Source organism: Equus caballus, chromosome X, assembly GCF_041296265.1.
Source record: "Equus caballus isolate H_3958 breed thoroughbred chromosome X, TB-T2T, whole genome shotgun sequence".
NCBI classification, from domain to species: Eukaryota; Metazoa; Chordata; class Mammalia; order Perissodactyla; family Equidae; genus Equus; species Equus caballus.
In genome coordinates this window covers 124,141,534-124,154,203 of record NC_091715.1, presented here as the reverse complement: position 1 = coordinate 124,154,203, position 12,670 = coordinate 124,141,534, and the positions used below count along the sequence as shown (strand labels likewise).

Genomic DNA, 12,670 nt, shown 5'->3' with positions numbered 1-12,670 from the left:
GGTGTCAGGAGCAGTATGACTTTAGCGAGTGTTTCAACCTTCCTGAGCCTTGGTTGTCTCGTCGATTAGAATGGAGAAAACACCTTATCCTGTCTGAAGGCAGAGAGCTGGACGGATGATCCCTTATGATCTTGTTCAGCTCTATGGTTCTCTTCTATGCTCTATTTCTTGACCATATCTATGGATTCCTTCAGTAACTAATCACTATTATCACCAACCCCGAATCACTCTCACTGCAACAAAAATCCACTTCTGGTTTTACTGTCACTGGAAAAGGAGGGCAGTTAAGCGGTACCCTCCTCTACCTCCTGAGCTTTCAGATACATCAAGACAGCTCTTCAGTTACTTCTCATTTCAAAAGTCTGAGCCTGGAATCCTGAGCACTAGTGCTTTTATCTGCAGAGTCTCAATGACTTGACCAGTACAGTAAATATCTTTCCTGTACTTCAGACACACTTTAAGACAGCTGGCAGGACTTTCAGGGATTCTCATGGAGTTACAGGTCTCTGATACGGGAAAGCCTAAGGGACAAATTCCAGGGACCACAGTTAAGTGTTAATCAAGCACAGGGAAACTCACAACCACCAATGGATTGCATTACCTTTTCTAGGAAGCTGTCTTCTTCCTGAGAGCAGAGCAGGAAAAGAAGGTCATTGACAGATAGAAAATGATTAGAATTAATTTACAGAATTAGAAACAGATCAGTATTATTAGAACTCATTAGCTTACTGGATACATATGCTTTAAACAGCTTTAAATTCTTCAAATAAATCATGATTATTGAAAAAGGAACACATTCTCATATGCAAAGTTCTCTATTATGCATATCAAATTTTGTGCAGTTTATTGAGACTATCACTCAAGAAATATGCATGTGCAGTCCTTTTGCTTTTGTTTTCTTTGGCAGCTGCCAGCTGACCCAGCCAAATGCCCGGTACTGTCTTCTTTCCACATGCTACTTGGAGGCAGGCCCTGCTGTTGCACTGTGTGGCTTCTCACCTCACCCTAATGTCACGTCAATGGAAGAATTTGGTTGTAAGCCCGACAGTGGCCATTCAGAAGGAGATGGTAAGCTTCTCTCCCCTCCACTGCCATTCCTCTCACTCTAGGTAGCCTCCTAAGCGGTATCCCACACTCCTCTCCCCAAAGGTCCCTAGAGTCCCCAAATTTGGAGGTCCTTCTGAAATGTAAATTAATGTCATTTCAGACTTTGGGGACGAGAAGATCCCCTGGCATCCCCTGTTGTGTTTTCCTATAGGGTATAAGAGAAATAAGAGAAGCAGAGAAGAAAGTACTTTTTTTTCAGTTTCTCCATAACAGTATTATTGAGAAATAATTGACATACATCACTGTATAAGTTTCAGGTGTACAGCATGATGGTTTGATATACATATGCGGTGAAATGATAAGAAGGTACCTTTTTAATCATCTCTGTCTTTTGTGCTATTATTATAATCCAAGAACAACAATAACTACAGCCACCACTTAGAGAGCATCTGCCATGTAGTGGGAACCGTGCAAAGTGCTCATATACAATGTCATTTAGTCTGCAGACATGTGCAAAGTAGATACTATTCCCATTTTACAAATGAGGAGACTGAGGCTCTGAGAGGTTAAATTATTTACCCAGGGTCATGCTATTAGGTAGTAAGGGGCCGAATCAGGATTAGAACTCACATGTGACTGACTCCATAGTCATTACGATTATGCTTCCTTAGACAACTCAGAAAGGACAATGTGACTGCTTCCTGGACAGAGAGGCAGGGGAAAGCTGTGAGAATGTACCACTCAAGAACAAGCTAAAGACAGTGAGAAACTCCAGTCACAAGGCAGCATGGTTAGTGGAGAGAGCACAGGCATTGGTGTTACACAGTTCTGGGTACAAATCTTCGCTCTGCCTGTTATTAATTCTGTACAGGCCTCAGGCAAGTTACTAAACTTTATAAAGCCTCAGTTTCTTCATCTCTAAAACAGGGAGACTACTATTTACCTCATAGGGACAGGGAAGCACCCTAAAACCCAGGGGTGGTGGGGAAGTGGTGGTGCAGTATGCCAGCAGAAGGTCCGGTCTCTCAAAGCTCCTTGCACCTCCCCAGAAACTCCCAACTGGAATCCTCCCAACCCTGCCATGGGCCCCCAAGAACGTGAGTATAAATCACACAGCTGAGGTCTGATAGGAAAAGGCAAAAGCTCGATCTTCCTGTCCGAGACATGCTGGGGGCTGAGGGAGGGAGGGAGGATGTGTTCCCCGACATTCCAAGTGGGAAAGCTGAAAGCATTTCCCCCAAACAACTGTTCTATCTGGTGGCTAGGTTTTTTAGTATTATTAGGTACATTATGAATTAAACATGCTTTTGTGGTTTTACCTAAACTTTTAAATACCACATATAAAATGAAATAAAAATAACCAGAGTAATAGTGCTTTATAAAGTATACAATATTTATAGTATTGTAATTATAATACTTTTTAATGTGAAAGTTAATTCAGAGTACCAAACATGTAATTTAACACAATTTTGGAGCACAACTTTTTCTAAAATTTAAGACTACTTATTAACAAATAGAGAATCTGCCTGTCTGACAGACTTCTCTATTTTCCCTCCCATGAATACACGCCACATGACACGATGAGTAAAACTAGGCAGAGTTTTTATATACTAACCTGTCAAACTAGGCCCTCAAAGAAGTTTTCTTCGAGCAGTGACCTCTACCAGTGCAAGGAATGGTACTAAGTGCCTTTAGGGGGTGGGGATGATGAGAAATGAGACTACACGGAGGAGAAAGACATGGCCCCTGGCTCGGGTTTGCAACTGAGTTGGGGTAAGGAGTCCCACAATTTATGGCCTGATATTGTTATAATTCACAAACACGAGTTCTCAATAAATGGTTAAAACAACAAACAAAATAGGGGTTCAAAGGAAGGAAAGATGACTTTCAGTTGGGGCTCTGAGAGGGATTTTTCACAATGGGGATGAGACCTAACTAGCCCTTAAAAGGTTCACGGGGTTTTAAAGGGTAGAGATAGGGAGGGGACTTACAAGTGGAAGGGGAAGAAATAAACAAAGGTGCAGGAAGGTAAATCACAAGGTGAGATTAGGAGAAAAGTTAGTCATCTGGTTTGTGGGGAGCATGGGGGTATGTTGACAAAATAGCGGGAAATAAATCTGAAAAAGGTATGTTGAAGTCAGACTTTGGGGGACCTTGAATGACAGGGAAAACGATCTGGATTGCATTCAGCAGGCATGGGGGAGCCACTGAACTACCTTTAAGCAAGGAAGTGATAGGCCTCAAAGCTATACTACAGAAAGATTAGTCTGACAGACCTGAAGAGGAAAAATGGAAGGGTAGGGAGATAGAGGCAAAAGGCATCATTAAAAGGCTATCAAGGTAGGTCAAGGAGAGGGTAGACTCTTTAATGATGTGGAAATAATATTTTTTAAAAAATGAATTGATACAAGAGAAAACTCTGAAAGAAGACTCAAAAGGACTTTGATTAGCTGTTGGTGGAGGGGCAGCAGGCTTACATTGAGAGTTTACTTCTCTGGCTACATACGGCATAAAGTAGATGTAAATTACATTTATATGAACACTTGGCTCAAATCTGAAAACAGAAACACAACTTAGTCCTCACTAATAAACAACATACTCCTAAGGTAGTCCTAAGGTTGCTGCTAGTCACTTAGTTCAACTGACCTACCCACTCTCTGCAAAAGGCTATGCATTGATCACATTAAAAAAAGGCACCCAGTTCACGAATCCCCAAGTGGGGAAACACTGACACACTACAAATGCATTGCAACTCACGCTTCACCCCAAAATTCACCCTTAGAGGAACTTTCTCAGTAGTAAACGCAGCTAAAATAATGTAAAGGGTCATTTAGAAGGAGACTCAAATTTAGAAATAAAAAGCAGAAAACTGAACAGATTCTGAATTTCTAGAAAAGATTAGTTCATGTGAAATGCAAAGAGAAGAAACACAAACCATACATCTCACAGGAGAAGAAATGGGTGGTCAGATCAGGAAGACAAAGTAAATACCCAGCAGAGCGAGCACTGGGGATGAATTAATCACCAAGCGGTTATTCTCATTTTTTCAAATTTTTGATAATGCTTCTCCTAATAGACATGTCCCCAAGCAAATACAGTTTGTCCACTCATCCCTCAACTTTTTTCATCTCTGTATTTACAAGCCAAACTTTAACCAGATCTGGCGAGTTCAAGCCTGGTCTCCTCTCCATTAGTCTAGTCTACAAGCAACACCACAATGTTCCTCCAAATGTGTCAATTTACAACCTCATACTACTCATCAAAGCCTTCTGATGGTTCTAGATGCCCTCCGGCATAAATTCATCTGTTGACTTTGAGACTCTCTATCCCCTGCCCTAAGCAGCTTTACACACTTTTATCCTTAATCTTTCCTCTTCAAAGGGAAATCTTATAATCTTTCATACATGGTCTTTTTGCTTTCACCTTCTAACCTTTATTCACGATGCCCCTTATGCCTGGAAGAGCCTGCTCACCCAATATATTAACATAAGTTTCTTAAATACTCGGACTTGACTCAAAATACTTCTTTGGTGAACCCCAAGTCACTTTTCTAGTTCACTTTGTTATGTGCCGAACTCATTTCTAGTCATGTTAATGTTACGTGCATCAACTATTCATTAAAGCCAAAATAGACTGATTCCGAGAAACTGATTTTCACAGAGATAAGCTGGTCAATCAATAAGCTTTTATGGCATGTAAAGGCTTGAGTAAACAGCACAGGAAAGGAATCTATTGTTAAGACAAATTACAAGCTCCATAACTCTCATGGACTTTCTAAATGACTTTCCAAAATATTGACTTAGCAAACACACTGGACATTAGCCAGTAAAGGTAGTTAATGTTTAGATCATCTCTAACCAAACTCCCTATTAACCTTGATTTAGAATTTAGCTGTATGGGCAGGAAGACTGAAAAGGACTTAGGCCAGTCACTTCATTCCGCATTTGCTGGAAAGAAGATATGGCACAAGAATCTTTCTGAAACAGTAAATGGAGAGTCAATGCAGGCACTGAACTCATTTCTGGTTTCTCCAAAATTTTAGAGTAAATAATAGATAAGAAAGCAACAGGTACCATTATTAATAGCATAGTCTCATGGGATTTGAAATATCATCTTGGGTCTTGGAACAAACATGAACAAACCTAAGAAAGCATTTCAGAACCTCAAAATCAAGTCAAAGCAGAGTGGGAAGGTACTGCGAATGGGGTACAGACAATCTTAGATTTCTCCTTCACTGCCCCACACTAATATGGCTAATTTCCTCAACAATGAGATACAGGAACTTACTAAGACTGAAATGCAAAAGGCTGTGAAAAGAATCAGAATCCTAAATCCTACAAAATAAAAGCTTTAAAAGGATAAATGATGACCACACACATACAAGTTAATAAGAACTCAGCAATTTTGTAATTAAAAAATGATCAAGGTTCTATTTCTTCAAACCTTGAAACCTTTGTATACAAAAAGAAGCAAAGGGGCTTCCTACAGAGCCACTGACTCCACTAAAGATTTTTGCTACTTCATATTCATGGTCAAACATGGTTGAATTACCTGACAATATTTTAAACAAAATAAAAAAATTTTTTATGCTAGTTGAGCCTCCTTCCAGTCCCTTTAATTAACACAGGACAATTACAGTAAAAGGTATTATAATGTCTTTGCCAACTCTGACCAAAAATAAAGCAAGGTTCCAGGTTATAGGAAATAAGGTTGGAGGAGGGAGTATGAAAGGATAAGATTAAAAAATTACTGAGAGAAAACAATCAGACAGATTCAGGAAATGGTGGATCTTTGACTGGACAACTGTCCTGGACTCTCACAAAGTCAATGTCATTAAAGAGAAAAAGGGGATAACTGTTTGACTCTAAAAGAGACTGCAGAGACCTCACTAAATGTACTGCATGAATCCAGATCAGATTTTCACTGTAAAAAAAGCTATAAAAGAAATCCTGGGGATAACTAGAGAAATCTGAATATGGACTGGCTACTTTTCTTAGGTGTAATAATGATATTGTGCTTATATATACAGAAGCTGTCCTCCTTCTTAAGAGAAGCAGGCTGAAGTGTTCACTGGTAAAGTGACATATCACCGTTTAATCTCAAAATGGTACAGCAAAAAATGTATATGTCTATATACGTATGTAAGGAATGTGGGTGTTCACTGTACTGTTCTTTCAATTTTTCTGCACATTTGCCATTTTCATAATAAAAAGTTGGGACAAAGACAGCTGGGAAATGGTGTTTGGGATGGAGGGAAGTGGGTAGTAAAGAAAGGGAAACAACTTCATTTAGAGTATATTCTAAAAGGTAAAATACTAAATTTGAAAGACAGGAATATGATGGTAGAAGAAAAAACAAGAATCATGACAAATAAGAGAATGTCAGGATATGAACTTCTGAAGAAAATGGTTCCCTCTCAGAGGTAATACACTGTCATGAAGGCTTTAGGGAAACAAGCATAATTCCAAGAAAGAATGCTGAGGCTGGACTCAGAGTGTTTTAATCTGCCATCTGAGTCATAGCTAAAACAATTCCATGGCAACAGAACAGATCACACTCAGACAAGCCAGCAGCCTGCCTGCTGGTCTAGCCCTCCCCGCTAGATGATACAATCACTGTTCCAGCAGGCGGAAAGGATCAACGTGAATACTAATGGTAATGATAACGGATGGCTGTCATGTCACTTAATTTTCTTTGGTAAAAGACCAAGAATACCCTTTTATAGCCCAAAGAAGTCTGCACATAAAGCCAACAATATTTTCATTTAGAAGAAAAGTTCTTAATAGGACGAACTTGTTACTAAATCAATTTATGTTACTGAAGATAATAAATATTTCCTCCATAAGGACACTGATATTATAGCTTGAGGTCAGCAAAGGGAAATCCTACTCTTTTCCTTTGTTTAGTGAGTCACAGCAAACATATGCCAACCTTCAGTGCACACTGTAATCATTTGGGATGCTGATAAAATGCAGCTTCCTAGGCCCCACACCCTGAGATTCTGATTCTGTTACCAGAGGTGAGCGGGGGGAGGGACCTGTGCTTGTGTAAGGGCCCTCGGGGGTTCTGAGGCAGGTTCACTTATAGGTATCTGAGCTGCAACAAGCAGCCAAGTTCGACTTGGATTAGATATGATAACAGAGTGAGGAGTACTAGACTGGGAGTCAGAAAACCTGGGCAACAGATTTGATACTAACTTATCCCACTTTGGGCAAGTTATTGTCTCTGTGCCTTAATTTTCTCATATGTTTAATGAGGAGAATACTGCCTCCCCCACTTACTGTATCTCACATACATGCTAATTTATACCAAAGGGACATGAAAGTGTGAAGAGCATAACAAATAAGTATTATATCTTTGAGAAGACAGCCTTTAATCTAATTACGTGAACTTTAGTATTATCTATTATATTCCTGACAAAAGTCAATTACAGACTACCCTCTCCTCTTTCCTTTTAGGTTAATCTAACGAAAGTAGTGCTAGAGTAAAGTGACGTTCTTATTCTTATTTATCATTTGACAGCCCCCCACCCCCGCCCCCTGCCAAAAGAGAAAGCACAGAGAAAATGAGGACATCACTTAAGTATTGTGAAAATTATACCTAAAGGAGGTTCATGTCTTAGGATGTTTCTTACCAAGTCTATGAGTTTGGTAACAGGAACTTCTCGGATTGGTCTTTTCATTCGGCACAAAGCCTCTAAGGATGTCCCGAAACAACTTGGGAGGTAATTTCCACTGATGGTCAAGAAGTAATCTTTGCCTCGATCCAGGTGAAGGACAAGAATATCTTCAATCTTATCTTCCCCTGAGTTCAGGATGGTCACAGAGTCTTTGCTGACATACACATCAAGAGAAATGTCCACTGTCTCATCTGAAACATAAGAGATGACACATGGTAACAGAAACTTCCAGCGGACAAGCAAAAAGGGGATGAGAACCAATGAAGAAGCGTCCTCTAAAAAATCAAGTGATGAAGAAAAGATTGGACACACAGAAGAAGTATCTCCAAAATAATGACAGTAAAGGTAAGACACATATGGTTAGAAAACAGGAAGTTAAACAAAGGGAGAGGATGAGAGTCATAAGGAGATGGTACATTGCAAGCAGAGACAATGGTAAAGGGAAAACTCACTTGGCTCCAAGTAGCCCTCAAAAGGTTCAGCCCGAAGCCATGGCTTGCAGTACTGGCTGTCATTAAGTTTAGGGATGAAAGAAAAATGGCAGGGAACCTGTCCATTGTTGCTGATCTGGAACTTCTCCTTTTGTAGTTGCCGAAACTTCACATTCTCAAACACAAACTGGGGAATAACAGACAGACACAAACATGCATCACTAGTAGGGGAAGTCAGTGGATTATTCCACAGAGAATATGAATAAAAAATAAGGTAATTATTAACCAAGTGTGTAACTGCTGTATGCATTCACTAACCGAACCAGCAGTAACACCATCCTCTCTTGAGTATTATTACACTCATACCGACAGAGGAGGAGTTAGGCAGCTCTTGCTACTTCCTTAGGCTTCTCTGATTGTTCCTGGGATCCTAAGAGGATACCCAACCTTGGGTCAGGACATTCATCCCATGACCAAATCCTGGTGCCTGAGATATGAATTAACCAGGAACTCTGAAATATTAAATTAGAGCGGCTAACATCTGAGGGCTTACTTTGTGCCAGGCATTGTTTTAAGAGCTTTGAATGTATTAACTCATGTAATTCTTGCAACCACTCCTTTATCTAGAAAAGGAAACTGTGGCTGAGAGGGTAAGACACTCATCTGTGGTCATACAACTACTAAATGGCAGTGCCAGGAGACTTCAGCATAGATGGTCTTCACCACTTTGCCGTGTTGCCTTCTCTAAGTAACATGTTTTGGCCTGTGCTAACCACAACGGGCAGTAGAAGGGCGGCTGTGTATTTTTGCTCACCTCTCTCCTACTGAGTTCTAAGGAAGGAAGGAAGTCATTTTCCATTCTGTCCATGATGCGTACAATATCTTCAAACACTTTCCGATACCTCCGTTCATCCACAACCTTCACCTGAAAGAAAAAGAACCCTCTTTTCAGTCTGACGTGCTCTTAGCTCATCTTCCTTTGAGATTACCTAACAATTTAAAACTGGTCATTACAGCAATCACTTAAAATAAACTGTGGTGCAAATATCATCCTCAAACACTTTCTGATATCTTGCTCCGTGCACAACTTTTACCTGAAAGAAAAGAGATCCTTATTTCAGTCTTATGTGCTCTCAACTTATATATCTCTAAGTCTAACAATTTTTAAAAGGTCACTAAAACAAACATAAATTAAACTAAGCATTATAGAATCACACACTTTAAGGTAAAGGTAAGGTTAATTGGTTAACTTCCTGAAAAAGTTAAACCTCTGTGCTAAGAAGCTTGGCAATAATAAATATTTGGGAAGAATATTTTCTCGTTCCATTGTTAAGTTATTTGGAGGTGGAGAAAATGTGACAATTGTGGTAAAAATGATTTCCTGCACTGCACAAAATGAGTGTCAAAACACACCTATTACTGTTTCTAACAATGATCAGAAAGTGTTGAAACAGCAGAAAAAGTGATTAAAGCATTTAACACTATTAGCTGCCATGCACAACGCTCAGATTATATGATAAAGCTATGTTAGTAAATGGAACCTACAGCCATTTTAGAAAATGGCCGACCCAAAATGCCCTAGATTAGAGCAGAAGCGTGACAACAGAGAGACAAATCATCTTGACTAATAATCAAAAATCTCCCACCTGACACAGCACTTTCAGCTTCCTGATATAGCTGTGTTCTGTTAAAACTTCACACAAATTGATGCCCAAAATGAACAGATTTAACAGCGTTTTAACTTATTGAGATCCCAGTTTCTTTTTAGAATAGAAAATTTCACAAATTCGATGTCAAAAAAAAAGACTGAGGTATACAGTAGAGGTTGTAAAGCAAATGTGGATAATAAGAACATCAAAACTGAGCCAAATATCTCAAAGACTGGGGAGGTTTTTACATATCTGAACCATAGTGCTTAGAGAACTGAGGAGCAAGAAATCACTAGTGTCACCAGGGTTCATACCATAGTGTTAGGTTAAGAGGAATTTTATACTTTAATACTTTTACAAAATTGTGCAACTTCTTATTTCAAAAAGTATTTTATATATGTCATTGTATTTTCACAACAACCTGTGAAGCTACCAGAGCAAGGATTCTTTTTCTTCTGATAGTTGAGAATATCGAGATACAAAAAGATCCACTAAGTTGCTTCCTGCCACAGTTAATATCAGAGGTGATATCTGGACCTCTAGGGTAAGACCCTTTCTAAAATACCACGTAAGCAACAGGACCAAGTCGGGTAAGGTCTTAAAAATGCAGATGCCTTGGCCTACTAATCATAACTCCAGGGATGGGGCCCATGCATTTGCATTTTTTAAAGTTCTCTAGGCAATTCTTATATCCACCAAAGTCTGAGAACCAATGCAACAGATGCCATTACCAAGTGCAGGTGTTGGAACCCTACCTCAGCTAGCCCACAGCAAGTCTTCAGAAGCTAAGTGGCCACTAAGCACTTGGTTCCTTTGTTAACAGTCGTTGATGCGAAGGGTGGTAAAAAAAATAATAATAATGTGGTTTTTAAAGCCTCTAATCATAGTATACCCAAGAGTCCAAAATATGGGGTGGTTACTCAATAAAATAAAAGCTTTCCTCACTGGGATATCACAGCCCTTAATGGCACATCAAGGATAATGAAGGGGAAAAACACCATAGAATGTCACCACCTGATACATCCATTTTAGAAAAGGAAATTATTGACAAAATTAGGAATTAAGAAAAAAGTACAATGAGCTATAACTTTATGTAATAACATGGATAGCTCTCCAAGACACACCACTGAATTGAAAAAAGAGCAAACTGCAGACCAACACATATAGTATGAGACCATTTATGATATATACATACCAACAAACAGAATACTATATTGTGTACAGGTAAACAGAAAAGCATATGCAAAGGTCTAGAACTATGCCATCCAATATAATAGCCAGTAGCCACACATGGACATTTAAATTACTTCAAATTAAATAACACTGAAAATTCAGTTTCCTCTGTTGCACTAGCCACACTTCAAGTGATCAGCAGCTGCCTGAGGCTAGTAGGTACTGTATTGGACAGGACAGATCTAGAACATTCCCATCGTCACAGACTTCTTAGACAGTGCTTGTCTAGAAAGATATAAATTCCTAAGGATAGTTGGCCTAGCTAGGGAGCGGGGCTTTAGGCGAAGGTGGGAGTAGAGAATAGAACAGGGATTGAAGAACTTCAGCCTGATCTGTAAATTTTGCTTAATTTTTTTTTTATTTTTAAAGAGAAAGTACTTTTGAATTCCTACGTAATTTTAAAAGTATTAAAAACTAGAAAAGTAGATCTTTGTTGAAGATACACAAAAATACACAGGAAGCATGGGAAATTTTTAAATCTCTTCCTGGGAGCTCTGGATTAATATATATGGAGCATTACAAATATTTCAAGGTTCTGAAAAGAAATACAAACAAAAAAGCCAAACGTAGCTGATTAAACCAAAAAGGTTAGAGTTTGTGGAAAGACATCCTTTTAAAAATGGATTAAGAGAACTCAAACGAAGAAAACAGGGCAGCCCACAAGTACACAACTAGAAATTAGGTGGGCTAAAAGTAGTATGTGAGAGTATATCTAGTCAGTAAGTTCTTTGGAACTATAGAGGCATTGTGGGGTAGTGGAAAGAGCATTTATAGGCCTGGGAGTTAAAGAGACTTAAGATTTGTATCTCAGCTCTCCTTCTAGCTGAATGCTCATAAAGAAGTTATTTAGGGGGCTGACCCGGTGGCGCAGCAGTTAAGTTGGCACGTTTTGCTTCTCAGCTGCCTGGGGTTCACCAGTTCGGATCCCAGGTGCGGACATGGCACCACTTGGCAAAAGCCATGCTGTGGTAGGTGTCCCACATATAAAGGAGAGGAAGATGGGCACGGATGTTAGCTCAGGGCCAGTCTTCCTCAGCAAAAAGAGGAGGATTGGCAGTAGTTAGCTCAGGGCTAATCTTCCTCAAAAAAAAAAACAGAAAAAAAAGTTTAAGAAGTTATTTAAACTAGTTAGTTCTCCATTTGCTCATCTGTTAAATGAGAAATATTTAATTCTAAGCATTGTTGTGAGGAGTAAATCAGATGTGTATAAATTTCCCAGCAGAGTTTCTGGCACATACTAGCTACTATCTGAGGAGTACTTACTATTATTATTTTAAAATATCAAGATGGACAAAAGTCAAGTCATGAGTGCCTCGATGAAATTTAGATGCTATTCTCAGACCAAGAACTAGTTTTGTACACAAAGGAAAAGGCCCAAAGTCATTCCTCTTTAAGACAGGAGTAAGATAAGACATGTTGGTGATAATCTATCTCAGAAGCCCCTAAAAATTGATATATACATAGAGGAAAGAAATCTACCCTACTGCGCTCTTCCCATGTCTTACCTCATTAATCTTTGTAACTGGGTACCATTGTTATCCCCATTTTATAGAGGAGGAAAGTGAGGCACAGGGAGTTTATATAAATTTTCCACGGTCACACAGAAAGTAGTTGAGCTGGGATGCAAATCT

The 12,670-nt window shown here is 39.2% G+C and overlaps 1 protein-coding gene across 7 annotated transcripts in view; it reads right to left on the bottom strand.

The window, feature by feature from the left end:
- Positions 1 to 12,670, bottom strand: part of OCRL (OCRL inositol polyphosphate-5-phosphatase) — a 55,301-nt gene that overhangs the window by 7,580 nt on the left and 35,051 nt on the right. For 4 of the 7 annotated variants that reach the window (XM_070258430.1, XM_070258428.1, XM_023634243.2 and 1 more), the window contains 3 exons: positions 8,972 to 9,082; positions 8,179 to 8,344; positions 7,682 to 7,917 (listed from right to left, as the gene is read on the bottom strand). In XM_070258430.1, coding sequence (XP_070114531.1) covers positions 7,682 to 7,917; positions 8,179 to 8,344; positions 8,972 to 9,082 — 513 coding nt within the window. Of the gene's footprint in view, positions 1 to 601; positions 626 to 7,681; positions 7,918 to 8,178; positions 8,345 to 8,971; positions 9,083 to 12,670 lie in introns of all 7 variants that reach the window. The other 3 variants (XM_023634244.2, XM_070258427.1, XM_023634242.2) reach the window with 1 other exon arrangement.